Raw genomic sequence first — 24,785 nt, 5'->3', positions numbered from 1 at the left:
ACGTAGAGCCGATCTATTAGCACTGGGGAAGCGTTGAAGAACGCTGAGTAGGGGTGCGGTCTCACCACTGGGCTGAGGGTACTAGAAGGGTCGTCCTAGAGGCCAGCAAACCAGCAAGGAGGCTGATTCTGGGCCAGGGCACTGGTGGTAGGTGAGGTCTCCTGTGTGTTCACCCCCTCTCCCAGGGACCGATGCCTGAGTGAGGTGCAGGGGTGGGGTGGGAAAACAGCATGGGGATGCCAGAGGCCATGTCGAGAGGAAGGTGGGCTGACCCTTGGCCTCATTCCTCGGGGTGGAGGAGAGACACCCACTGGGAAGTGCCGGGAAAGAACTTCAGCTCCCTGGGCCTCCATTTCTGTATCTGTGACATGCGGATAGTAATTAGAATTTTGACAGCAATACTTTTTGAACCCCAAACTGAGATGGCAGAATAATTGAAATGGCAATTATTCTAAGGTCCCCTAGCCACCTGGGGATAAAGGGTTTGTTCCAGGTGCTTTACTTAATTTAACACATAATCCTACAGCAACCCCATGAGATAACAGCATTATCCCATTTTACAGAGGGTGAAGTTGAGGCACAGAGAGGTTAAGCACATTGCTTAAGCTAACACACGGTTTGAGTCACAATGCCACACAAGCTACCACATGCATTTAGCAAGAAATTCCACCAAGGTCTTTCCTCTGCTGCAGGGCTCAGATGAGCTCCTGCAGGCAAAAAGCCTCTCACAAACTGCTAAGTGCTCTGGGAACGTGAGAAACGGGTGTGCGCCCGCACCCAAGAACCCAAAATGAGACTCCTAAGCCGAGAAAGACCTGCTTGTGAGGAGAGGGCATCGGGGGAAGGCCTTACCATTCCAGAACTCACTTTGTGCTTAGATTTCGTGCTAGGAATCCCGTCTCTCCTTACTGTGCGACCTTGGGCAAGTCGGCTCACCTCTTTGAGCCTCCGTTTTCCCATTAGCAAGAAGGGGACAGGACACCTCCCTGTCAGGTCTTGATGAGGACGAAAGTCGATCACAGGTAACGAACGAGCGGGGCTCGGGGAGTGGGAGCCGCTGGGTTGTTAGTACTGGGTGCTTTGCCCACGTCTCCATCGAACCGAGGCACCGAGGCCTAGTGGACCCATCGCTCCGTCCGGTGGCTCGCGGCTGGGGCGGGGAACCGGAGCCGGGGCGACGCAGGGCCACACCCGGCTGCCCCCACCCCGCACTCGGCGCCGTGGCCCGACCGAGTCACCTGCGCGCCGGGCTCTTCCTTCCTCCCAGCGCGCCCGCGGCCGGAGCCCGGCCCGCCTCCCTGCCTCCCTCCGCCCCCATCCGCCGGTCCTCGCGCGCCCGTCCCGTCGCGGCAGGCCCCGCCCCCGGGCCGTCCCGCGCCCCCATTGGCCCGCCCGCAGCCCCCACCGCTGTTTGTCCCGGCTTCCCGGCCGCCCATTGGCCCGCCCGGGTCCTCCCAGGAAGTTTGAAAAAAAAAAAAGTTTTATGGGCGGATGGAAGGGGCCGGGGCAGCGCCGGGCAAGGGAAGGGCCGGAGCAGCGGCGGCAGGCGGCCGAGAGGGGCGGCGGCGGCGGGCTTCCCGCGCCGCGGAGCCCGGCCCGAGAGCGCCTTCCACCCTCCTGCCTCCTGCTCCCGCCGCCCCGGGGCGCCGCCATGACGGTGAGTGCCCCCGGGCGCCCCCGCGCGCCCCCGGCCGGGTGAGAACGGCGGCCCGAGCCCGAGCCCGAGCCCCAGCCCGGCCGCCCCTTCCTCACTGCCTGGCGGCGAGAGGAGGTCTCGGCCGGAAGACGGGCGCCCCAGCCCACGGGCCGGCCGGCCGGCCTCCCCTTCCCCGGCCAGAAGCCCAGGTCACCCCGAGGAGATGGGCACGCCTCGTCCCGGGCACCCCGTCCTCACTTTTGCGGGACCAGTCACGAACGGTTTGGGGGTGGCCCTCCCCTCCAGCCCCCTTGGTGAAGACCTGAACCGATTCCTCCAAGCCGCCAGACCCACCGGGGCTCCCGGGGCTCCGGGCCGTGGGAGGGGCGGAGACGGGCCTGGCCCGGGGCTGGGGTCTCGCCTCGGGCTGGAGAGAGGCGCTCCCCGGCTCGGATGGGTGGCGCTGCCCCGGCCTGGGAAGGCTGCCCACCCGTGTGGGCGCTGGCCGGAGGTTGGGTGGGTGAGAAGGGGCCGCCCCGTCCCGCCCTGTCTGGGAGCCCATCCTGGGGTTTCTCAAGCGGCAGGATACCGTGTTCTCCCGGGCTTGCCCCGTCGCAGCCGCGCTAGGGCCTTGGGTGGGGCAAGCCCGCGAGTGGGGGTCCAGGACACGGTGGCAGGGGCTTGTCTTTCTCTTGGGGATGAGCCCTCCCGGAGCTCTACAAGTTATCGCCTCAGTTATCGTATTGCACCGCACAGCCGTGTTCACCATTATCCCCATTTCACAGTCGGATAAACTGAGGCTTGAGGAGGGGACTTGGTGAGTTGTCCGAGGTTATCCTGAGTGTAAGGGAAGGGGTAACCTCTTTCTAGGTCAGTCTGGCTCCTTGATTGTGAGGTTCTGGAAGGGAGGGGCAGAGCTGCTTTTGGTTTCTGACTAGTGCTTAGGGAGGCTCCGACAGCCTGGAGGGTGGGGTTGCGGGAGGTTGAGTGAGTGGAGACCCTGACCAGGAGTGGGCGGGGCTGCCGGGGGATTGGCACCATGGCCCCTGCCCCTGTGAGTGTGATGACCTGGCCTCTGCCTGGACTTCCTCACATCCTGCCACCTCCCTGCGGGCCCTTCCTGTCGTCAGCAGCCTCCCCTTCCCCCCGGCGGGGAGCAGAGGGGGATGTCGGGGGAGGAGCTGAGTCAGTGTTCTGCCTCCCCCACCCCAAGCCAGGGGGCGGGGCTGGCGTTGCCCCCTGGGTGCCTGCCAGGCCCTGGCCTGGGTGCTTTCACATTCCCGGAGCTGCCTCTTTAAGGTTGGTGGTAACTCCCCATCTGCCAGATGAGGACCCTGAGGCATAGGGAGGTGAAGTAACATGCCCCAGGTGACATGGCTGAGCCAGAATTTGTGTCCAGGTCTGGCCCAGTTCTCTCTGGGGCCAGATAAGCAATGTACACAGTTGCCTCTCCCCGGGAGGCACATGCTGAGCAGGGTAAGGCTGCTGGCCGCGCCTGTGGGGGCACGTGGGGAGGAACAGCACAGCCAGCACAGCCCCGCTGGTGGGAGGGGGCTTCCCGAGGGAGATGCCTCCTGTGAGTGCAGGACTTTGTCAGGTGGAGATGGACTGGCGGAGGGAACAGTGTGGACAAAGGCTGGCGGTCATGTTTGGGGAATGGTGAGACAAGGGGCCGGGAAGAGGCCTCAAAGGCCAGGAAAGGCAGCTCGGGCTTCCGTCAGGGGCACTGGGGAGCCATGAACGGTTTTGGGGCAGAGGAGAGGCTGGTGATCACCACTGACAGTGTAGGCTGGGTTCATCCTGACTGCCTGCAGACCTGCGCCTGCTCGGGACTAGTGTCCCTCTGCCTTCTTCACACACAGCTTTTCCTCTCTCCTGGCCCCTCAGGGATCTGCATGGAGCAAGTGGCAGAGGTGCTGTGAGTGGGCCGGTGCTCACAGGCCCCGGGAGCTGCCTCCCTCTGCCCCGGGCTGGCGCAGCCCGCCCCCGAGCCTCCTTCCCCAGCTGCTGCCTGGCCGCAAATTATATACCTGTTTTCTTGCTTATTGTCTGTCTCTCCTGAGTCCCACCAGGGCAGGGGCCACAGCTCTCATTCACAGTTGATCTCATGGCCTAGAACAGTGCCTGGTGCTTAAAAAAAAAAAGGAAAAGAAAGAAATTTCTACAAACATTCTCTGTGCCTTGGGTCCTGGAGGGTGAACAGCACATGTCCCTGCCTGTGAGTGCCTCTATGTAGCCTGTGAGGGATAAGTAAGTGGCTTCAAGATCGTCATGGATGCCACAGAGGCTGGGGGAGGGCAGCTGGCACGGCCTATGGTGTGTACTGGGAAGGGGGCCTCCGAGGTGGCAGTAAAGACCCTCCAACAGGGTCTGAGCCTGAGTAGGGGTTCTGGTCAGCGGGAGCAGGATACAGGCGTATGTGGAGGGCCCGGCGTCCTGATATATTGGGATCAGAGAGGATGGGTAGTGACATAACCATGGGGCCCCCTAAGCAGGAGGGAGGCCAGGCTGAACGGGTGGACTGACACTTTTGTGCTATCCTAAGGGAGCGGGACCTTGTTTTGAAGCCAGTCTTGGGGGTTTTAAGCAGACTTGTGACACGAGGCTTTTCCGAGTGGGTCCCCCTGCTTAGAGGAGGCCATGTGGATGGTCCAGGCCGGCAGGAGGCCATGCCGACCTGTGGCCTTGGCCAAAGGGAAGAAGGCGGGCCGCCTGAGGGGAAGGAGAGAGTGGGTTCCTGCAGGTGGAGGGGGGTGGCCGGCCTGAGGAGCTGTGGGCGAGGGTGCGGCGTGAGAGATTGAGGTGATCGGACCTTTTGACCCCGGGGTGGTTCTCAGGTGACTGCAGGACCTCCCCTGCCAGCAGGTTTAAAACTCACGTTGGCAGCCTCTTCTCCCCAAGGTCACCGTGCCATCTCGTTCCTGTGTTTGTACCAGCTTCCAGAGGGTCACCAGACTTCTCCATATGTGGCACATTCATTCCTCTCGCAAAGCTTGGGGGAGGGCAGAACCTCTCCATCATTTGCCACGTTAGGCAGCTGGGCTCAGGGAGGGGATGTGACCCCCTTCCCAGGCAGCCCTTGGGGTCCCAGCCTGTCATTGCTCTGGAAGCCTCTGGCTGATCTAGCCCTGACGCAGTCTGATTGGCTAGGTCATCTGCTTGTCCTTCCTGGGGGCTTTCCCCTGGGTCAGCACAGCGATGCCAGCTCCACGTGCGACCCCAGAAAGCCTGGCTCCTGAGGGCCAGGAGGTAGAGGTGGAGACTGCCCCCAAAGCACAGGAATTTAGACCAGGGAGATAGAAGAGGGTGCATTGTGACTCATCAGGCTTTCCCTGGGGCCTGGCCACAGCACGCCAGGCCCGGGGCCACGGGAGGTCCCAGTTTGAATGAGGTGAACCCAGGTGACCTGGTGGCCCTGAGCATGGCTACCACTTTTCAGTATAGCTTGGGATGACCTGGGCACCCATGGGAGGGAGACAGGGCCTACAGCCCCAGGGCTTCCCAGCTCTGAGCAGAGCCCGAGTCCCCTCCCTCAGACAGGTATGCAGGGAGGGGGTGCATTGCAGGGGTGGGGCTGCTGGCCTGCTGAGATCCAGGGCCCCTGGTTCCATGGCCATGGCTATGAATGGCTCTGGTTGTCCAGGCTGCTGGCCCAAGCCCCTCTCAGGCCACTTCCTCCCCCTGAAGAAGAGCAGAAGGGCTCCCTGGGAGGAAGGCGGGTCAGGGGAGGTGGCCAGGTCAGGTGGCTCTGGATTCCAGGTGTCCAGCTGCTATCGTCATGTCATCATCGCTGCTCAGCCCCGAGTCATGCTGCCTGCTCCCTCCACGCAACCAGACACCTTGGCCTGGTGAGGCTGCGATGCAGGTGCTGATAGGCGGGCTCAGAGCCATGGCAACAGGTGGCCACCTCCTCCCCGTCCGCCAGCCCGGCCTGCCCCGCTCTCCTCCCTGCCAGTGGGCAGGAGCTGAGACTCTGCAGAGGGACAGAACTTAGACTAGAGAGCGGTCTCCCCAGCCGGCAGGAGGGGTCTGGTGACTGACGCCCACCAGATGGGCAAGGCCAGAGAAAATGCCGGGATGAGCAGCTTCTTCATGCAGGCCTAGGTGGGCATACCTAGCTCACTGCCCCTGTGGAACATGCTGCAGCTGGGAGCCCTCAGACCCCGGGGCCGTGCCCCGCTGGGCAGCACCCGGCAGGTAGGGCTTGCCAGGACTGAGGTGCCGTCTCCTCAGCCCTTCCAGAGATGGGGGGGAACTGAGGATCTCTGACCCCAGCCTTGGCCTGACTCCATCTTTCAGGATCTCCAGGAGATGAGGGCAGAGCAGGGCTGGTGGGACCACAGGAGGGTCCCTGGGTTGGGGGTGGGCAGGAGCATTAAGGCGTTTTCCTGGTGAGCCTCATCAGTGGGAGGAACTGGATGGTTTGCTCAGCCTGCTGGTGCGGCCTGTTCTGAGCTCTCTAAGGGTCTCTTTGCAGGTGGAGTTCTCTGGCCCCCTCTCTCTTATTCCTGGGTCAGGAAGGAGGTCAGTGGGAGGGGAGCTGAGACAGCTGTGGTGGGTGCACCAGTCACCCGGCGGCCCCCTGCTCTTGGCCCTCAGAGATTGCCGAATGTTAGGGAAAGGGGCCAAGGCTGCCTCAGTGTCTGGGGAGCCTGGATTTGGGGGTTACGTGGGCCCTCAGCCCTCTCTCCTGGCTTCCCAGGACCTCCGTCTTACAAGACTCAGTCACCCCCTCCTGCCCAGCTTCCTTTGGTTCTCTGCTGGCTGACTCATCTGCCTCCTTGTCTCCCCACAGCCTGATCTGCTCAACTTCAAGAAAGGATGGATGTCGATCCTGGACGAGCCAGGAGAGGTAGGAGGGCTGAAGTGGGAGGGCAGGAGGGTGACCTGCCACAGTGCCCTGTAGGGTCCCTGGGGCACCCCAGGAGGCTGAGCTGCTTCCCAGGCCTGTCCCTGGCCTCTGGGTAGAAGGGGTGCAGGGGAGGGGCCAGAGTGGGAATCCTAAGGGCACAGTGTTTCTTGTCCAACAGAAAAGGGCCTTGGGCTGTGGGGATGGGAGCACAGAGGCTGCTGGTCATCTCTCAGCCTCTTGGAGTAGTCTGCAGTGTATAAAAGTCATTAGGGACGGGGTGACTGACGCCCTGCACCCATGCCCTCCTCTCACCAGGAGCCCTCCTGGCATCCGAGGGGCTGGGTGGAAAGATTCACAGAGGTTATCCCGCCTGAGACATGTACAAATTCCCAAGACTCAGCCGTCAACAGCCCCCTGCCCCCGGGGTGGGGCTTCAAGCACATTGCTTGATGTCTCACCGACCTGGGGCCCCACTGGTTGAGTCATGGCTTCCTCTGGCCTCAGTGACCCCATCTGTGAAATGGGCATAATGGAGAATGACAATTGTTTTCAGGGTGGTTAACAGAGTCACAGAGGTCAAGCACGTAAAGGGTCCCACACAGCCCCCATGCCTGCTAGGGCCTCAGCTAATAACACTGCCCTTTCTCTAATGTGTCCATCCTTAGGACCAGAAGGGACGGTGGCCTTTCACTGCCTCTGCCCTTTCAGCTGCCAGGCTGGAGCTGGCTTCCTGCCCACCCCACTGGGGAGGGGACGTCTCCCGGCCCCTGTCCTGCATGCGCCTGCAGCTTGGTCTGCGTGCAGGCCACATGCCGGGGAGGGCTCAGAGCCAAAGGGAATCTCATTGTGTTTCCTACCCACATGCTTTATTCCCTCCAGCCCACGGCTTTCCATCCCGAAGCCTGCTCGCCTGTCCTCTGGTGGCTGCGCTCCAGGCTCACACAAGGCCTGGCACCCGGCCAGTGACCCCCCTCTCCCCTGCAGGGTCTCCGAAGGGCAGAGATTATGGGCCCCACCCAGAACTGGCCGTTACTCATTCTCTTACAGGGTTTTGGAATGTCGGAGCTGGAAGGGCTCTGGGAGTTCAGCCAGCCCAGCCCCTGTGCACAGACAGGGGACAGGCCCATGAGGGCTTCAATCTCTTCCAGGCGCAGAACTAGGGGCACCTGATGCCCACGGGGCTTGGTCCAGCTCTCATCTCAGACAGTCCTAGACTAGGCCTGGAAGGGCCAAAGAAGTCATTTGGCATAGAAGCCCTGCCCCACTTTATAGAGGGACAGTTGAGGTCCTGAGAAGCCACTTGGGCCCCTCAGTGAGAGCAGGGTGGTTCTGAGAGGGCCAGCCTTGAAGAACAGTCCCCAACAACCCAGTGCCTGTGCCCATGCCAAGTGCCGTGAGAGACTTACAAGGGAGGGTTCAGAACTTCTGACCTCATGAGAAGGCTTAGGGACTCCTTATTGGCCCAACTTTACAAGTCAGAAGACTGAAGCTCAGAGAGGTCGAGACTCTTGACTAAAGACACACAGCTAGCAAGGGATACAATAGTTGTAACCTAGATCTGTTGGATGTTAAAACCCTGTTTCTTAGGAGGGGCGGTGTGGAAGGAAGTAGAAAGCGCCATCCTGACCCTTCCTTGAAAACTTCCCATCTTTTTGAGGAAAGAAAACTAAGTACTTGAAATAACAAACAGTGTGGATAGGGCTCAGTGATGTGAGGGAGCCCCAGGAGGGCTGGGGACTGGGTGGCATGTCCTGACCCTGGCAGTGGGTGGACCTCGACTGGCATTCCAGTGAATGGCCAGAAGCCCAGAGGTGGGATGAGCTTGGCATGTTTCATGTCAGGCTATTCTGGTGCCCCCGTCCCTCTCCTGTGTGTCCTGCCAGCCTCACCCCGCTGGAGCAGAGAGAGACCACAGAAGGGTGCCCAACCCCGCGTGTACGGGTAACGCATTCTCACAAGCTGAGCACGCGCGTAACCAGCACCCAGATCAAGAAACAGAATCCGACCAGCACTCAGACTCCTCCCCCACGCCACCTTCCATCCTACTCACTGGGGGACTTGTCCTTCGCCTCCGAAGCGATCCAGAGGGGCACATGGAAAGACTTGTGTCCCTGACTTGCTAGGCGAATGACCTTTCACAGGTCACAGCCCCTTCCTGGTCTGCACTGGGGGGATCTGCTGGTAGGAGCCTTGGCAATCTTGGTGGAAAGGATCAGGAGAGGAATGGAAGGGTCACCAAATCAGAGCAGGGCCGGGAGAAACCGACCCAGCCCGTCTCACAGACCCCGCCCCCGAGGCTCAGAGAGGAAATAGGGGGCTGCCTGCCAATGTGGATTTTCTGGCTCTGTGCTGTGGTCTGCCCCCCACCCCTCAGCAGGGCCATGAGGGTGCCAGGCCCTACAGTGAGCAGGATGGCTGACCTGGCAGCGCCCAGGACACCCGTTCATTTCGCCCTCCCCACACACGACCCCCCGCTCACCGCCCCGTCTCCTCTCCAGTGGAAGAAGCACTGGTTCGTGTTGACCGATTCAAGCCTCAAGTACTACAGGGACTCCACGGCCGAGGAGGTGAGACGAAGTGAGAGGGCTCCTCCCCCATCAGTTGCTGGGGGGCCCCCGGGAGAAGCTTGGGGGGCTCAAGCGGGATCAGCGGAGAGCATGGATCATTGCGGGCCTTCCTGCTGCAGGCGGACGAGCTGGATGGCGAGATCGACCTGCGCTCCTGCACGGATGTCACTGAATTCGCGGTGCAGCGAAACTACGGCTTCCAGATCCACGTGAGGCTGCTGCGGGGGGGCGGGCGACTGGAGGGCCCCCAGAGGAGGGGCTGGTGTGGAGTGTGGCTCACCGTCAGAGACTGGCTCCTGTCACTCATTTATTTAGAGACCGTCCTCAGAGCCAGGCAGCAGCCCTGCTGCCGACACTTAGCACATCCAGGGAGATCCTGGCGTCGCTGGCGGGGGTGGTTTGAATGTTGGGGACACTGGAGCAGCCGGGCTCCTCTGAGGCTGGAGGAGGGAGGTTGTGCCCCTCTGCTCGCCTCCAGGTTTGAGAGCTTAGACACCCTCCTGGGAGGGAAGGGCCCCCCTCCCCGGGGTCCACAGTGGGGAGGAAGTGATGAGGCTGGCCAGGTGGCAACCTGCCTGTGGGGTGGACTTGCAGACTAAGGATGCTGTCTATACCTTGTCGGCCATGACCTCGGGCATCCGGAGGAACTGGATCGAAGCTCTGAGGAAGACCGTGCGCCCAACCTCAGCTCCAGACGTCACCAAGTACGTGCTGGGCTGGACAGGGGCCTGGGGGAGGCACTTACCCTGCATCCCTGAGTGGAATTCTGGCACTCACCTGAGGGCCCTGTGGCTGTACCTTCTGGGCCTCAGTTTTTCTGTCAACAAACTGGGGAGAGGGCAATGAGCCTTCTTGAGTCATCCAGAAGCGCATTGAGGATTTGAGGTTTGACTGCCGTCGCTTTATATCCCCTGCATCCTCAGAGGGTGGGGAGAGCCTCGGCCCTTTGGAGAAGATGCTGGCGAGTCAGAGGGCCCCGCTGGGTGGGTGGCTGTCTCTGTGCGGTGGGGGCTAAGGCTGTGGTAGGGAGAAGGGATGGCTGGGTGGTCTTGGTGGGAGCTCACTCCCTCTGGAGGTCGCTGTGGGTAGAGGGGCAGGAGGGCTGAGTTACCTGGTGGTAGAGGCCCCCAAAGTATAAACCCCGGCCGCCCACAGGGGGCTTGCATTGGTGGCTCTTGGGCAGCAGGAATGGAAGTGCGAGTCCCCCTGCCTGGCCACACCTGGCTGTTCAACAAGGCCAGTCGCTTTCTTGTGGAGTCTCAGATTCCTCATCTGTCATGCTGAGGATCTGTCACGCCGAGTGTCATGTGAGGACGTGCACGGAGGCCCTTTGTCAACTCTGAAGGACTGTACAGCTGGACTATTCAGTTTATAGCCAAACACAGTGGCTTCAACGAGGGAGAGTTTATTTCTCTCTCCAGAACAGTCCAGAGGTAGATAGTCCAGACCTGCCTGGACAGCTCTGCGGCCCTCAGCTTACAGCTCTGCCTCTGGGCCAGAGGACTGTAGGTTGCCAGGCCAGGGCACGCCCAGTCCTCTCACACCCACTGGGCAGAATGTGGTCACGTGGCCACATGTGGCTGCCGGGGATGCTGGGAAGCGTAGTTTTGGGCTGGGCGACCATGTGCCCAGCTGCTGCTGTGGAAGAAGAGGAGAGCTGCCACCTTATTCAGTCTCCACCATCTCTGCTTTGTGCACCCAGAGGTCACTGTTCACCTCAGCCTCGGCAGTGACCACGGGCATCCCCCCTGTTCCCTGGGAGCCCAGAACCGTGCCTCACGTGTACTTCTAGTAATAACGCTTTGGTCGCCATTTGCAAAGGGCTTCCTGGTTACTTTGCATGCATTGGCTCCCCCGGTCCTCATCCCTCCTGTGAGAGGCACTGTCCATATGACAGATGAGGTGATGAGGCTCAGAGAGGGAAGCCGGATGGCCTGGTCCCCTCTGCTGGTAAGTGGTGGAGCTGGGAAGGTCCCCGGGGCTGCTAACGATGAAGATCTAGTTCTGGCCTCCAGGTGGGGCTGCTTCCTCCCCTGCGGTCCATCCCCAGGCCCTGGCCCTTGGGTGGTACTCCAGAAGTGCTCGTTTGGGCCTGAGTGGGGAAGGTCCCACCTGATGTGGCTCTGCTGCTGCCCTAGGCTCTCGGACAGCAATAAGGAGAACACGCTGCATGGCCATGGCACCCAGAAGGGCTCCCTGAAGGCGGGGGAGCCGCGCGTGGGCTCCGAGGTCATCAGCCGGGGCGGCGGCCTGCGGAAGGCAGATGGGCAGCGGCCATCCCTGGACTATGTAGAGCTCTCCCCGCTGACGCAGGGCTCCCCGCAGCGGACCCGTACCCCGGCCCGCACTCTTGACCGTCCAGCCAAGCAGGAGGAGCTGGAGCGGGACCTTGCTCAGCGCTCTGAGGAGCGACGCAAGTGGTTCGAGGCCACAGACAGCAGGGCGACAGGGACACCGGCCGGCGAGGCGCCGCGCCGCGGCCTGGGCGCCCCTTTGACTGAGGACCAGCAGAGCCGGCTCAGCGAGGAGATCGAGAAGAAGTGGCAGGAGCTGGAGAAGCTGCCCCTGCGGGAGAACAAGCGGGTGCCTCTGACCGCCCTGCTGAACCAAAGCCGTGGGGAGCGCCGGGGGCCCCCGAGTGACAGCCACGAGGCACTGGAGAAGGAGGTAGGCATCACGGCTGGCCTCTGGGAGCCCCTCACCCCACCAACACCCCTCCTGTCCCTGCAGTCACACTGTGCCATTTATCTTGCATACCTACAGTGATGGGGAGCTCACCCCAGATGCACTGGCTGGCACCTCAGACTCCTTGTGAACTGGAATTTTCCTTCCTGGACCGTGGGTTTTTTTGTTTTTTGTTTTCCTTCTTAGTTCTGTCCTCAGCAACCACAGAGAAAGGAAGAGGGAAGAGAAGGGAGAGACCATTTATTGAGCCCCTTCTGCATACCAAGCCTTGTCCTAGGCCCGCTTTGCCCACATTGGCTCATGTAATCCTCACAGCAGTCTCGTGGCCCCACAGAGTAGACCTCATCATGCTTTTACTGATGGGAAACTGAGGCTCAAAGACGTTTCCCCTGCCACCTCCATAATGTGGTAAATATCTGTGACCACGGTGTCCGTCTCCAAACCCTCTCTGGTCTTCTCTGGGACAGAGCTCTCCTGGGTCACTGACCTGGCCATCCAGGAAGCAGCTGGAACATCCCCTTTGCCCACATCTCCAGACCAGGGCCACTTCCCCTTCTCTGACCCATGGCTCCTCACTGCCTCCCACCAGCCCGCTCCCCACTTCCAGGCCCCCACTGACCTCAGCTCCTCCCCTCTCAGGTCCAGTCTCTACGTGCCCAGCTGGAGGTGTGGCGTCTCCAAGGGGAGGCCCCTCAGGGTGCACCCAGATCCCAGGAGGATGGCCACGTCCCCCCAGGCTACATCTCACAGGTGAGGCTGGGGAGCTGTTTCGTGGGGGATGGGGGCAGGTTTCTGGTTGCTAAGTTTCCAGAAAACAGCTAACATTTTGGGAGCCCTTCCTGTGTACCTGGACCCGTGTGAGGCCTATGACATGCATCATCCGCTGAATCTCGCCAGTGGGTGGACATGATCACTGTGCCATTTTACAGACAAGGCCACTGAGCTGTGAGAGGTTATGTGACTTGCCCGAGGTCTCCCGGCCTGGAGATGTCAGAGGTGGGATTTGAGCCTGGGTCCGCTGACTGAGAGCCCTGTGTGAGCCCCCAGGCGACCCTGTGCACTCGGACCCCTTCTCCTGCACCACCCTGGGGAAGTGGGGAGCCAGGGGAGAGCGGGAGCTCCAAGGGGCAGGCCCTGGGGGTTGCCGCCTAAATAGGCAAATCCTGCCTGTGCCTGCCAGGCCGAGGCCCTGCCCAAGGCGGTCTGTGGGCCGTGGGAGTCTCCACGGCCCTCGGGGGATGCACAGGCTGCTAGGACAGCCGCGCTCAGCCAGGGCTCATTCTGTTCCCCTGGGGACGTTTGGTCACGTCTGGAAACACTTGTGACGGAAAAATACGTGTGTGTATATACATCCACACTTAGATATGTTCATTATCAATTTTACTGCTACAAAGGATGTTTAGTACACAACTTACAAATAAAAAATACATAATACGTTTTATTGTGAATTCCATTTAGCAAACTGATTTTTCTCAGAATACTTTGACTGTTTGTTCCGAGTGCTTGTACCCACAGCTAACTGACAAACGAGTGTCGTTCTAACGTGAACGTTGGTTGACATTTTTGTTTATGTTAATGAGTAAGATGAGAAGACGTATGTCAAAGCTTTACTTGGTCCATGTCAATATTGTGTCAGGTTCTTGTTCCGTTGACAATGTGATGGTCATAGATACGGCACACTTTTAGTTTAATCTGCATTGTTAGCATCGTCTCCTCACTCGCTTAAGTCTGGGCAATCAACAAGACCATAAACCCAGCCCCGATCTGTAATGTCTACCAGCTTCCATGTGTAAATGCCCCACGGTGGCAGATGGCCCTGAACACGGAGTTGGGAAGATACGTGCACGCTGTTATAGAGCATCCCCACCCTACAGGCACAGACGTAAATAACCTCGAGAGCACAGACGATAATAAAATGCAGTGAAATCATCAGGAAGTCATGAATTTTGAGTAATTGCTTTGTTTTTATTGTAATTTAAAGTTTCTATAATTTAATTTTTCATAATGGTTGTGCTTAGCAACTGCATCACAACATTCCTAAAGATTTGAAAATTAGCTGCCTCCAGTCAGCACAGCATTGCCTGAAGCGGAAAGGAATGCTGGGATCCCAGGCTCTGGGCAGGAGGACCTTCTAGAAGCTCCGAGGAGGGAGGTCGCGGTGCGGGGCTCTCAGGAAGGCTTCCTGGGGGCGAGCGCTGAGCAGCTGAGCCCTGGTGGGCGGGGAGCATGGGCTGTGGCAGGAGGTGGAAGGCCAATGGGTGCCTATGGTGGAGACCTCCAGTGCCAAGCCAGGGGGCTGGGGTCTCATTCCGCAGACCTGAGGAGGTTTGGGTCTGACAGTGACCTCGGGAAGGTGGTGTTGGGTGGGGGGGGATTGGGAGGGGGCAAGGCCCACGTCAGGAGCAAGGACAATGGCTGAAGGAGAGAGGGATGCAGGAGGGTACATGGACGGAGGAGAGCTTGGGACTGGGTGACTGGGCCCGAGGAAGCCAGGGGGAGCCCCGGGGGCCCTGGGGCTTGGGCTGCTGTGCATGGCCAGGGGGCTGTCTGGGGCTGAGAGGTTGATGGGACCTTCAGCAGAAGGGAGACCCGGGCCAAGGGAAGATGGGGCCTGATGTGGAGGGCGAGCTTGGGGTCCCCTGACATGGGGAGGGGAAGAGGGGAGGGAGGCTATTGTCAAAGCCTCCCTTGATGCCAGAGGAAGGGGTGGGTGGGGCATCTCCAGGCAGGGTGGGGCCCAACACCACAGCTTGAGGCATCTGGGACCACCTCAGAGACCCCCACCCGGAGGGCTTCCAGCATGCTCTGTGGAGGCCCCAGGGGCTGCCTTTCTAGATGGATCCCTTCACACCCACCAGCAATTGGAGCATCTCCATCTTTGTCCGTTTTACTATTAGCACCTGCGTTAGATTTCCTTTGGAAAAGGGTTTCCATCACTAAAATGAAACTTGAAAAGCACTGCTCTGACCTCTCAGCTTGCAGCTGGGGAAACTGAGACCCAGAGATGCGGCGAGTTCTTCAAGCTGGAGGCAGGCCTGTGTCTGCAGTCCAGGCTTCCTGGGCCCAGGCGCCCCACTGGGCACTCCAAGGGCCATCAGCATTTCATCCTGTTAGGCTGGGATGGGCAGGGGGAGCAGGCGGAATCTGGGGATGGGAGGGGAGAAGGGAATGATGAGGAGACAGAGAGCCTGAGACGGGGGTGGAGGAGGGCCCCAGGTGCGGAGGCACCAGAGAAGAGGAGCTGAGCCATCTGTGTCCCCTCGGGCACTGGAGGCAATTCAGTGGGCCCAGGACAGGTGACAGGTGGGGACGGATTCCCCAGCCTGGGAGCTCAGGCTGAGTGGGTGCCCCTCCTCCAGCTTGCGGGGTTTGCCACCACGGGACAGCAGCTGCAGGGTGTGGGCTTCACCCACTGCGGCTTTAGTGCCTCCTCTGGCAAAGGGAGCCTTCCAGCCTATTGCAGTGGGGGCCACGGGCCATGGATCTGTACTCTGATGCATGTCAGCGGTGGCAGCCAACACCCTGGGCCCTCAGGAAGGTAGGTCAGAGAAGCACCTGGCCTTCTAGGACCCCTCCTCATGGGCTGGTTCCCACCTCCTGACATCAGCCTCCAGACACCCTATTAGCTGCTGGGTCTGCCTGCCTGATCTGGCCCTTTAAGAGCACCAGTCCCCACCCCCCGTATTGCTCCAGTCTCTACAGGTGGGTGGTCTCCACAGTTGGGTGCTGGCTTTCCTTAGGGACCCTCGTGAGTTGGTTTTCTGGGGCCTGTGTTACAGGTGAGGAGACAGGCTCAGATAGGGGAAAGGGCTTGTTCAAGTTCACCGCATGGCACAGCCAGCACTAGGACCTGGTCTGTGGGGCTCCAAAGCCAGGTTCTGTTGTCCTAACTGGGGACACACAGAGGACAGGTGCAGAGGCCAGCGGGACAGATAGACTTCACCACCACTCATAACACTGGACCCGGGAGGCCAGGCCCTTGCCCTTCTGGGGTGGCTGCTCGGGAGGTAGAGGCCAGTCCGCACTCGCCAGGAGGTGCCCTGTGGCATGGGGGAGAATGCAGTCTCTTATCTGGCTCTCTGTGCCTCAGTTTCTTCCCTGACTCTTCCCTTTCTCTTTTTAATGATCTTAGATATATTTTTTAATTACATAAGAAATATGTTTACATTTTCAAAAATAATTCTAACAAATCAAACGGTTGGAAATAAACACGTGAACTCTTCTTGCCCTGCCTGCTCCTGCCCCAGGGGTCACCTCAGTGACCGTTCGAGCCCATTTGTATAGTTTCCTGTTGCTGTCATGGATTACCACAAACACAAATAATGCAAATCTGTCACCTCACAGTCTGTAGAGCCGCAAGCAGTCTAACGTGGGTCTCGCCGGGCTAAAATCCAGGTACCCGCAGGTTCCTTTCTAGGTAGGATCCCTCTCCTCGCCTTGTCCAGCGTCCGGTGGCCACCCGCATTCCCTGGCTCGTGGCCCCTTCCTTCGTCCTCAAAGCCTGCGAAGGAGAGTGAAGTCCTCCTCGTTCCCGTCACGCTGATCTTCCATGCTCACTTCTCCCTCTTGCTCTGCTCTCCTGCCTCCTCTTCCACATCTAAGCACCCTGCAATGACATGGGGCCCCGTGGACAACCCAGGATAGTCTCCCTGTTTTAAGGTCAGCTGATGATCAGCCTCGAATCCCCCTGCCGTGTGAGGTAATGCAGGTTCTGGGGAGTAGGACGTAGACGTCTTCGGGGGGCCACTACTCTGCCTCCCACGCATCCTCCTCTTCCTCTGCGTTCACGTTCATGTTCTCGGCTGGACGGCTCTGCGTGCTTCGTTTCCGTGAGCGTGTGTTCTCAGAAGCCAGGTTTCATCACCTAACTTTCGGGACAGCTTTCCACAGCCGCCCACGCGGGTGGCTCTGTCTTTGAACAGCTGCCTGGTCCTTTGTAAGGCGCGATCCCATCATTTATTTAAAGGCTCCCCTCTTAGGCATTAGATTGTTTCCAGTTTTCATCTGTTACCGATGTTGCCATAGGGAATACCTTTTTCCAAAAGTCTTTGCACGCATGTGACTTTCTATGGGGTCATTCCTAGGAGTGGACCTGTCAGGTCAAGGGATGGGGTCATTAAAACTGTGACGATGCCACCAGACTGCCCTCCATGCACCCCGCCACAGTTGACTCTCCCAGCAGTGGGTATTATCTGTCTTTTAAATACTTGCCAGTCTTTTCGACACGGCCCCATTTTGTGATGTCATCTCACTCACTCAGCACCTGCCACAGTCAGGCGCTGGCTTGACTCCAAGCTAGGTCAGACCTTCCCCGTATTCAGGAAACTTACGTCCTGACCGAAGCAGAGCCTCTTGAGGTAGGGGAGAGGCTGCCCAGAGACAGAGCTAGGAGGACGTTTGAGCTGGGCTGCAGGCCAAGTGAACGACCTGGGAAGAGGAAGTTGCCAAAGAATGTTCCCAGCAGTGGGAATAGCATGAGCTAAGGCTCAGAGGCGTGAACCTGCCATGAACTGTTTTCATAACGATGGGGTTTCTTGGGGGAAGGGCCGGGGATGAGGCCACAAGGGTCAGACCCAGGAGCAGGGACTTGACCCTATAGGATTGGGAGCCTTGGAAGGGCTGAAGCTGGTAAGTGACAGGGTGATGTTTCCGGCTCGGGGGCAGGTGCAGGCTGGTGGTGCCAGGGTCCAGGGAGAGGGCTGAAGCCCGGACCAGGGCAGGCTTTCCCCTGAGGCCTTTCGCCCCAGGCTGGGAGAGAGCCGCTCTCCTGGCAGTCAGGGCAGCCCCATGACCTCCCGGCCTCCAACCCGCAGGAGGCGTGTGAGCGCAGCCTGGCCGAGATGGAGTCCTCGCACCAACAGGTGATGGAGGAGCTGCAGCGGCACCATGAGCGCGAGCTGCAGCGGCTGCAGCAGGAGAAGGAGTGGCTCCTGGCCGAGGAGACGGCAGCCACAGCCTCAGGTGAGGACCCCAGGCAGGAGCAGCACGGGGGGCTGGGCCTCACGCGCCTCCAGGCTGAGGCTTCTCCTAACTGGACTCAGGAGGCCTTTAAATAAGAGGTGCAGGTTCAGTGCCAAATTTGGGTTAAAGGGTCAGGAGGGGTTGGAAGCCCCCAAAACTCGGCCTCTGACCCTACTTGAAAAGGGGAAACTGAGGCAGTAAAAACCCCCCCTCCCAGAATGGGTTGTGACTCCTCACCCTCAGGGGCCTGTGGCCACTGGGAGGTCCACCTCAAGCCCCCAACATACACCATCTCCAGCTCCACGCCCAGGCCCATAAGTGTGCTGGGGAGGGACTGCTCAGCCACAGACCTGTCCTCACAGGAGGGCCACAGCCTCACTGGGCACACAGGCTGGACTCGGGGCTGGGGGGGGTGTTTACTGAGCCTCAGCACCCATGTGACATAACCCAGTCCTTGCAGTGCCTAAGGGAGTGACCCCATTTCACAAATGAGGAAACGGGGGCTCAGAGAGGTTCGTGACTTGTCCCATATGCCCATATGCCCGCATGGGCATAGCTTGAAGGTGGCAGAAGCTGGAGTCGGAGCCCAGGGCACTCCGATTGCAAAACCATGCTCTGAAGCCTGCCCTCTGCTCTCCCAAGCCAGAAACAGGAATGCTCAAGCTCTGTCACTGCTGTGTGTGCCTGGCGCATCCTAGGGGTGCGCCGTGGGGTTGGCAGAATAATGGAAATGATGAAAGAGGTCACATGATCTAGAACTTGCCACCTGCCAAGGGCTTCACACACTCAAGGCCATGGCCCTTCATCCTGCCCCCTGGGGGCCTGTGTGTTTTGCATTTTAGGAAGATAGCCCAGTGCGTGTATTAGATATCCCCCCATCCCAGCAGGGTCTGGGCTTCACCCTGAAATCTAGCACCAAGGTTTTTGCAGTGAAATTTCTCAAAGTCACACTTAAGTGGGATAATAATGACCACAAATAGCTTTGTGTTCGTTCAGGTTGGGGATTGCCACCAAAAGACTTATGAAAAACTTTCAGTGTTTGGAGCTTTTGGATTTGGGAATTATGGATAAGACTGTGGATGAGGATTGTTTAATCCTCACAACAACCTCATGTGAGCGTGAAAAGACTCGGTCCTTGGGAGCTCACAGTCTGAAAAATAAACCAGTGAGAGCTAACGTCCAGGCGTTTCCTCTGTGCCATGCATTGTTCTTAATGCCCTGGACACATCTTCCAATAACCCATGACAGAGGTGCTGTTATCCCTGTTTTCCAGATAAGGAACCTGGGGCACAGAGGGGTTAAGCCCCCTGTTCAAAGTCACACAGATTTGTACCAACTGCAGAGTCTGCACTCTTGGTCACTAGGCTGGGCAAGGCAGATGTACCTTGTTAAAGAACCTCCAGGTTCTGCACGGAGGGCCGTGTGGGGTCTTACCCAGAAATCACTAACAAGAGGTACCAGTGGTCAGACACTGAGGTGTCTCCCCAGTGGGGTCCATCAGACCAGGCTTGTTATCCTCCCTTGATAGACAAGCTCAGAGAGGTTAAGCAACTTACCCAAAGCCACTCAGTTTAAGACACAGCCTGGTCCAGTGCTCTTTGCATACCACTCCCTGCTCCTATCTCCATGGTCCATGTGGAGTCTCAGGGGAGGTGGAGCTTGGTGCTCCTGACCCCGCTTCCATCTCCCCTGAACCTCTCTGCCTGCTTCCAGCCATCGAAGCCATGAAAAAGGCCTACCAGGAGGAGCTGAGCCGGGAGCTGAGCAAGACACGGAGTCTCCAGCAGGGCCCGGACGGCCTCCGGAAGCAGCACCAGTAAGATGGCACCTGGCCCTGGGGTCTGTAGGCTGGGCCTCCATCTGAGCCAGGGGCCCAGCTGTCCACCCTGGTGGTTATAAGTCGGGACCTGTGCTGAGACCTCTTGGCAGAGGACACGTCAGTTTGCCCCCAGCTGAGACTCCTCCTGCAGTCACGTGGCACAGGGTACAGAAGCAGCAGGGCCTCAGCCAGACCCCCAGGCCAGTCCACATAGACAGTTCTTTAGGCCCCTTCTTGTCTACCCAGACTCAGCATCCACACTCCTCTTCTCCTCTTTAGTGTCCCCTAGAGCTGGGCTGCAGTATCACCCTTGGCCAGTAGGTGTCCCTTCCCACCCCGAGCACAGATCTGGAACACTGGGGCTGTGGGGGCCTTGGAGATGGGCTCCTCCAACCCAGCCTCTCACAGAGGAGCTCGTGCAGCCCAGAGAGGCTGTCAGCAGTTCATGGCCCTACAGTGGGCTGAAGGCAGAAGGAGGGCGGGAACCCAGGAGTCCTGAGCTGTTTAGAGGCTGCCATGACCCGACTCCGGGCTTGGTGGAGGGCGGGAGAGCCCAGCCATCCTGGCCCTGCTCTGCCCCGGCAGGTCAGACGTGGAGGCGCTGAAGCGGGAGCTGCAGGTGCTGTCGGAGCAGTACTCGCAGAAGTGCCTGGAGATCGGGGCCCTGACGCGGCAGGCGGAGGAGCGTGAGCACACGCTGCGGCGCTGCCAGCAGGAGGGCCAGGAGCTGCTGCGCCACAACCAGGTGGGCCCGCTCCGGGGGTGGACGGTGTGTTGGGGCTTGGGGCGTGGGCAGTCCTGGCCCCTGGTGGGGGTGGCGCATGGGCAGTCGGGGTAGGGGGTTGGGGATGGGCAGTCCCGGTCCCGGTGGGGGCGGGGAGGGGAATGGGCGGTCCAGCCTCCCTGCACTGACCACCCCACCCCTCCCAGGAGCTGCACACCCGCCTGTCAGAGGAGATCGACCGGCTGCGCGGCTTCATCGCCTCGCAGGGCACAGGCAGTGGCTGTGGGCGCGGCAGCGAGCGGAGCTCCTGTGAGCTGGAGGTGAGCGCCCGCCCCTCCTGCCAGGCCACCCGGCCGGCTTGGGGCCTGGGGCTGGCACCCCGACAGGCTGGGTGTGCCCTGCAGCGGGAGCAGTGTGGCTCCGAGGGGCTAGGCCCCAGTGAGGAAAGGCACCCGCAGTTAGGAAGGACACCCGTCTGCGTCCTGCCACCTCCCTGCTGTGTGACCATGACAAGTCACCTCACCTTTCTGAGCCCCAGTAGCTCATCTATAAAATGATGCTAGCACCTCCCTTACCTGGAGAACCTGGAGTGAGAAAATGTGTGTGTGATCCCAGGATCACCTGAGTCTTTGTTTTATTTAACTAAAGTTTATATGCAGCTTTCCTCTGTGCCTGGCAGTTCTGTAAGCCCTGTGTACAGTTAGTTGGTTGAATCTTCCTAACAGGCCGAGCCTGTCTCCTCCTTGGTCAGGTCAGCATAGCAACACCTGGCCCTCAGGGTTTCGCAAGGGGTTAAGGAGGGTCCGCAGGGAGGCCCAGCCCTCTCTGGATCACAGTAGCATCACACTGTGGCTTCTTTTCGTCCTCTTTGCCCTCAAGTTCAGGGCCTGGTACTGTGTTGGGGCCACAGCTGAGGTGACCATAAGATACCCACTCACATGGTGTGGACAGAGATGAGGGAGCGAGGAGAAATCAGAGAGGGCTTCCTGGAGGAGTCTGCCCCTGAGGTGGAGCGGGTCTTGGTGCAGGTTGGGAGCTGCACTCTTGGGGCCTGAAGCAAGGAGAAGCCAGGCAGCAGGGTGCTGTGGGTCAGGGTAGCCTTGGCCTCTGGCCTTTGGTCAGCCTGGCACCCATGACCCCAGGTGCTGCTGCGAGTGAAGGAGAACGAACTTCAGTACCTGAAGAAGGAGGTGCAGTGCCTCCGGGACGAGCTCCAGATGATGCAGAAGGTAGGGCCCGCTGGCCGGGCGGGGTCCGCAGGGCGGGGGAACCTCTGATCTACCTGAATGCCCGTCCTGTGAGCACCTGCTCTGCGCTGGCCACTCCCCCCTCCTCCTCTCATCCGGCTCTGCCCGGCCTCTCCCACAGAGGTGTCATTATCCCCACTTACAGACAGAGAAACTGAGGCTAAGGAAAGGAAGGGGCCTTGCCCGAGGCCGCACTTGCTTTCGTTTACCAGCAAATATTCCCGGAGTGCCTCCTGTCAGGCACTGGGCGAGGTGCTGGGAGAGAGCCCAGGACGGGACAGGCAGCCTGCCTGTTCGGAGCGTCTGCTCCGTGAGGAATGGGCTGCGGGCCCCGCCATTGGGAGGGCCGGGCGTTTCAGGCTCAGCTCTGTGCGTCTGTGGCCCGTCGGTGACAGCTTGGTGCCATGTCCCTGTGCCTTTGACACCCTCTGTGTGCTGGTGGCTCTATGAGCGTGTGAGCCAGACTCATGGAAAAGGCCCTGGCCCTGGGCCAGGCTGAGCTGGGTCTCATCCCAGCCCCTCCCGGCCGTGTGGCCTTGGGCAACAGCGTCACCTCCCTGAGGCTCAGCTCTCATCTCGAGCGGGATGAAAATGATGCCCACACCTGTGTCACTGGGGGGTGCTGGGAGGGGAGGCCCGGGGTGGGGGCCGCCCCGGGGGGCACCTGGAGGGACAAGGCCCAGGGGGCTGTGGAGGGGCCTGGCTGCATTGTGCTGGCTGGGAGGGAGCGTGGTGGGCCTGTGCCAGGTGGGCAGGGCTGCTGTCCAGCCTCGGCACAGGGCCAGGCAGGGAGGGCTTCTGCCCTCACAGCCCCCCTGGCCCCCAGGACAAGCGCTTCACCTCGGGAAAGTACCAGGACGTGTACGTGGAGCTGAACCACATCAAGACGCGGTCAGAGCGGGAGATCGAGCAGCTGAAGGAGCACCTGCGCCTCGCCATGGCTGCCTTGCAGGAAAAGGAGGCTGTGCGCAACAGCCTGGCCGAGTAGAGGTAGGTGCCACGGGGTGGCCACCAGGGGTGGGCAGGGGTGAGGCCGGGCGGGGCACCGGGCCTGGAGGTGTGAGCTCCAGGCTCATCCTCACCCGACTCACTGTGCCACCCGGGCCAGGACACTTCCTTCTCCTGGCCTCTGTTTCCTTCTCTGAAATGGGCTCAGTGACACCAGCAACATGGGGTTGTTGTGGGGATCAGTCAGGGTACATTTTGTAAACTTGAGCACGTTCCTTCATGGGTGGGAAGTGCGGTTCAGGATCTGGTTGTTGCTGTGTCTCCCCTTGTGACAGCGGGTGCTCTTAACACAGCGCCACCCCCGCAGCCTGATGAGGCCCCGCCCCTCCCCAGGGCTGACAGCGCCCCTGGCTGATCTGCCCAGGCTCCCGCGTCCTCTCCACCCCCAGCCGTCAGACCCGGGTGCCTGATCCTCACAGAATGCCTTCCGCCCAGCTGCACCCCCGCAGCCTGATGGAGGCCGGCCCTCTGCCCGCCTTAGTCTCAGGGTCACCCTTGAGTTAGCAGGGTCTGGAACATTTTTATGGTGCTTTCCCTAACGCCACATCTGCCTGGAGCTTCCTCTTCGTGACAAGTCCTTGTGGACTTCCTAAGGCATGTAGGAGAGGCCACCCTGTGGGCCAGGCTTGGGGAGAAGCCCAGAGGAGCAGATCTGGCCTTTGGGCTGAGAGGCATTGGAAGAACCTACTGGCCACCCTCGCCTGGCCCAAGCCAGGGCCCAGGGCCAAGGCTGGGGCTTCCCCAGCCCTCAGCTCCCCTGCTCTTGTCTTCCAGGTCCTTGTGGTCCAGCCCCGCTGCAGACCCCCCGCCCAAGGGGACCAGTCGCCCTCCTTCCCTACTGGATGGAAGTCAGAAGCCAAGCTTTCTCCCCACCGTCTGTGGGCCGCACGTGCACACACACACACACACACACACACACAGGCGCACACACACACACACACACACAGGTGCACACACACTCTGCGTATCTGAGCGCGCCCCTCGCACTGGGTCTTATCTTGCACCTTCTTCAGGATTTTATATGTGAAGAGATTTTTATATAGAATTTTTTTCTTTTTTTTTTCCCAAAACACTTTATACCTTTTAAAAAGCAGTACCTGGTGGCCGTGTGCCTCCACACTGGCCTGGGCTCTGTCTACAGCCACCTGCCTGGGCTTCTGGGCCTATGGCCCTGCCCGGGGTCTGGTGGGGGCCCAGCAGAGGCCATGGCAGGGTGGACTCTGTGGGAGAGGCAGGGGGCCAGCCACCCTACCTCCCACTAACTACTTCCTGCCCTGGGGGACCCACACCCTGGGGCTCTGGCGGAGGGACAGATGGACAGAGGGAGCCGGCAGCTGTCCCCAGGCCGCACCTCCTCCTCTGGGGGTGCTGGGCGTGGAAGCGCTGGAGCGGCCCCATGAAGGTGTCTCTCCTCTGCTCCATGAGCCTTCTTAACTTAATAAAATGTTCCGGCAGCTCTGGTGTCCTAGATGGCCGGGGCAGGGCGGGCCGTGGAGGTCGGGGTTTCTTAAGTGGCTTCATCAGCCACACCGCCAGCGCTCCACCCTTCCTCGGGGGTGGCCTGTGGGCTTCTGAGGGTGGAGTTGAGACTAGTTCCTCCGCCAGGCGACGGCTTTGCAGCTCCATGTGGAGTTTGCAGACCAGCGGCAGCCACGAGCTGGGGAGTTGTTGGAAATACCAGGTCCGGGCCCCAGCCGGCCTGCTGCGCTTGAACACAGCCCCCGCGATCCACGTGCACCTCAGAGTCTGACAAGTCCTGGGCGGGCACTGGGCCCAGGCCTTAGAAAGAGGACCAGCGCTGAGACTTCACCCCTGGCTGACCGTGGGCAAGCCACGTCCCCTCTCTGAGCCTTAATCTGCTTCTCCGTCAATTTGGGTATCTTTCAGCCCCAGCCGTATATTGAGGCTGTACCCAGAAGTCCTGTCCAGCCCTGGGCAGGGGGTCGGGTCGGGGCAGTGGACATGGCCACTCCAGGCCCACCGGGCTGGGAGGCCTCATCACGGCTGGCTGGCTGTGCTGATACTGGCCACATGTGGGGCTGGGAACAGGCCCCATTTCTGAGCTGCTGCAGGCCCGGCCGGGGCTGTCTGACGCGCAGGGCTGTGGCTAAGATGGTGAAGACCGGAGAGGACGACGTGATGAATCTTCTGGACATAATGTTGAGCCAAAGCAGCCAGCCACAAAAGAGCACACGCTGCACGATCCCATTTATATGAGGTCCAAGAGCAGGCAGAGCTGTTCCTGTGGCGATAGGCATCAGAACAGTGGGTACCTCTCGGCTCTGG

General features: G+C 60.0%; 1 protein-coding gene across 1 annotated transcript in view; it reads left to right on the top strand.

The window, feature by feature from the left end:
- Positions 1-23,953, top strand: part of TRIOBP (TRIO and F-actin binding protein) — a 52,520-nt gene extending 28,567 nt beyond the window's left edge. Inside the window, exons 11-23 of the mRNA XM_046646356.1 lie at positions 6,432-6,488; positions 8,987-9,055; positions 9,175-9,264; positions 9,650-9,759; positions 11,194-11,722; positions 12,380-12,490; positions 17,554-17,701; positions 19,415-19,517; positions 20,106-20,265; positions 20,451-20,564; positions 21,387-21,473; positions 22,318-22,481; positions 23,274-23,953. Coding sequence (XP_046502312.1) covers positions 6,432-6,488; positions 8,987-9,055; positions 9,175-9,264; positions 9,650-9,759; positions 11,194-11,722; positions 12,380-12,490; positions 17,554-17,701; positions 19,415-19,517; positions 20,106-20,265; positions 20,451-20,564; positions 21,387-21,473; positions 22,318-22,479 — 1,740 coding nt within the window. The 3' untranslated portion in view covers positions 22,480-22,481; positions 23,274-23,953. The remainder of the gene's footprint in view (positions 1-6,431; positions 6,489-8,986; positions 9,056-9,174; positions 9,265-9,649; positions 9,760-11,193; positions 11,723-12,379; positions 12,491-17,553; positions 17,702-19,414; positions 19,518-20,105; positions 20,266-20,450; positions 20,565-21,386; positions 21,474-22,317; positions 22,482-23,273) is intronic.
- The last annotated feature ends 832 nt before the right edge of the window (positions 23,954-24,785 follow it).

This window comes from Equus quagga, chromosome 19, assembly GCF_021613505.1.
Source record: "Equus quagga isolate Etosha38 chromosome 19, UCLA_HA_Equagga_1.0, whole genome shotgun sequence".
Taxonomy (NCBI): domain Eukaryota; kingdom Metazoa; phylum Chordata; class Mammalia; order Perissodactyla; family Equidae; genus Equus; species Equus quagga.
The sequence above is the reverse complement of the archived record's forward strand: the minus strand, read 5'-3'. Positions and strand labels throughout refer to the sequence as shown.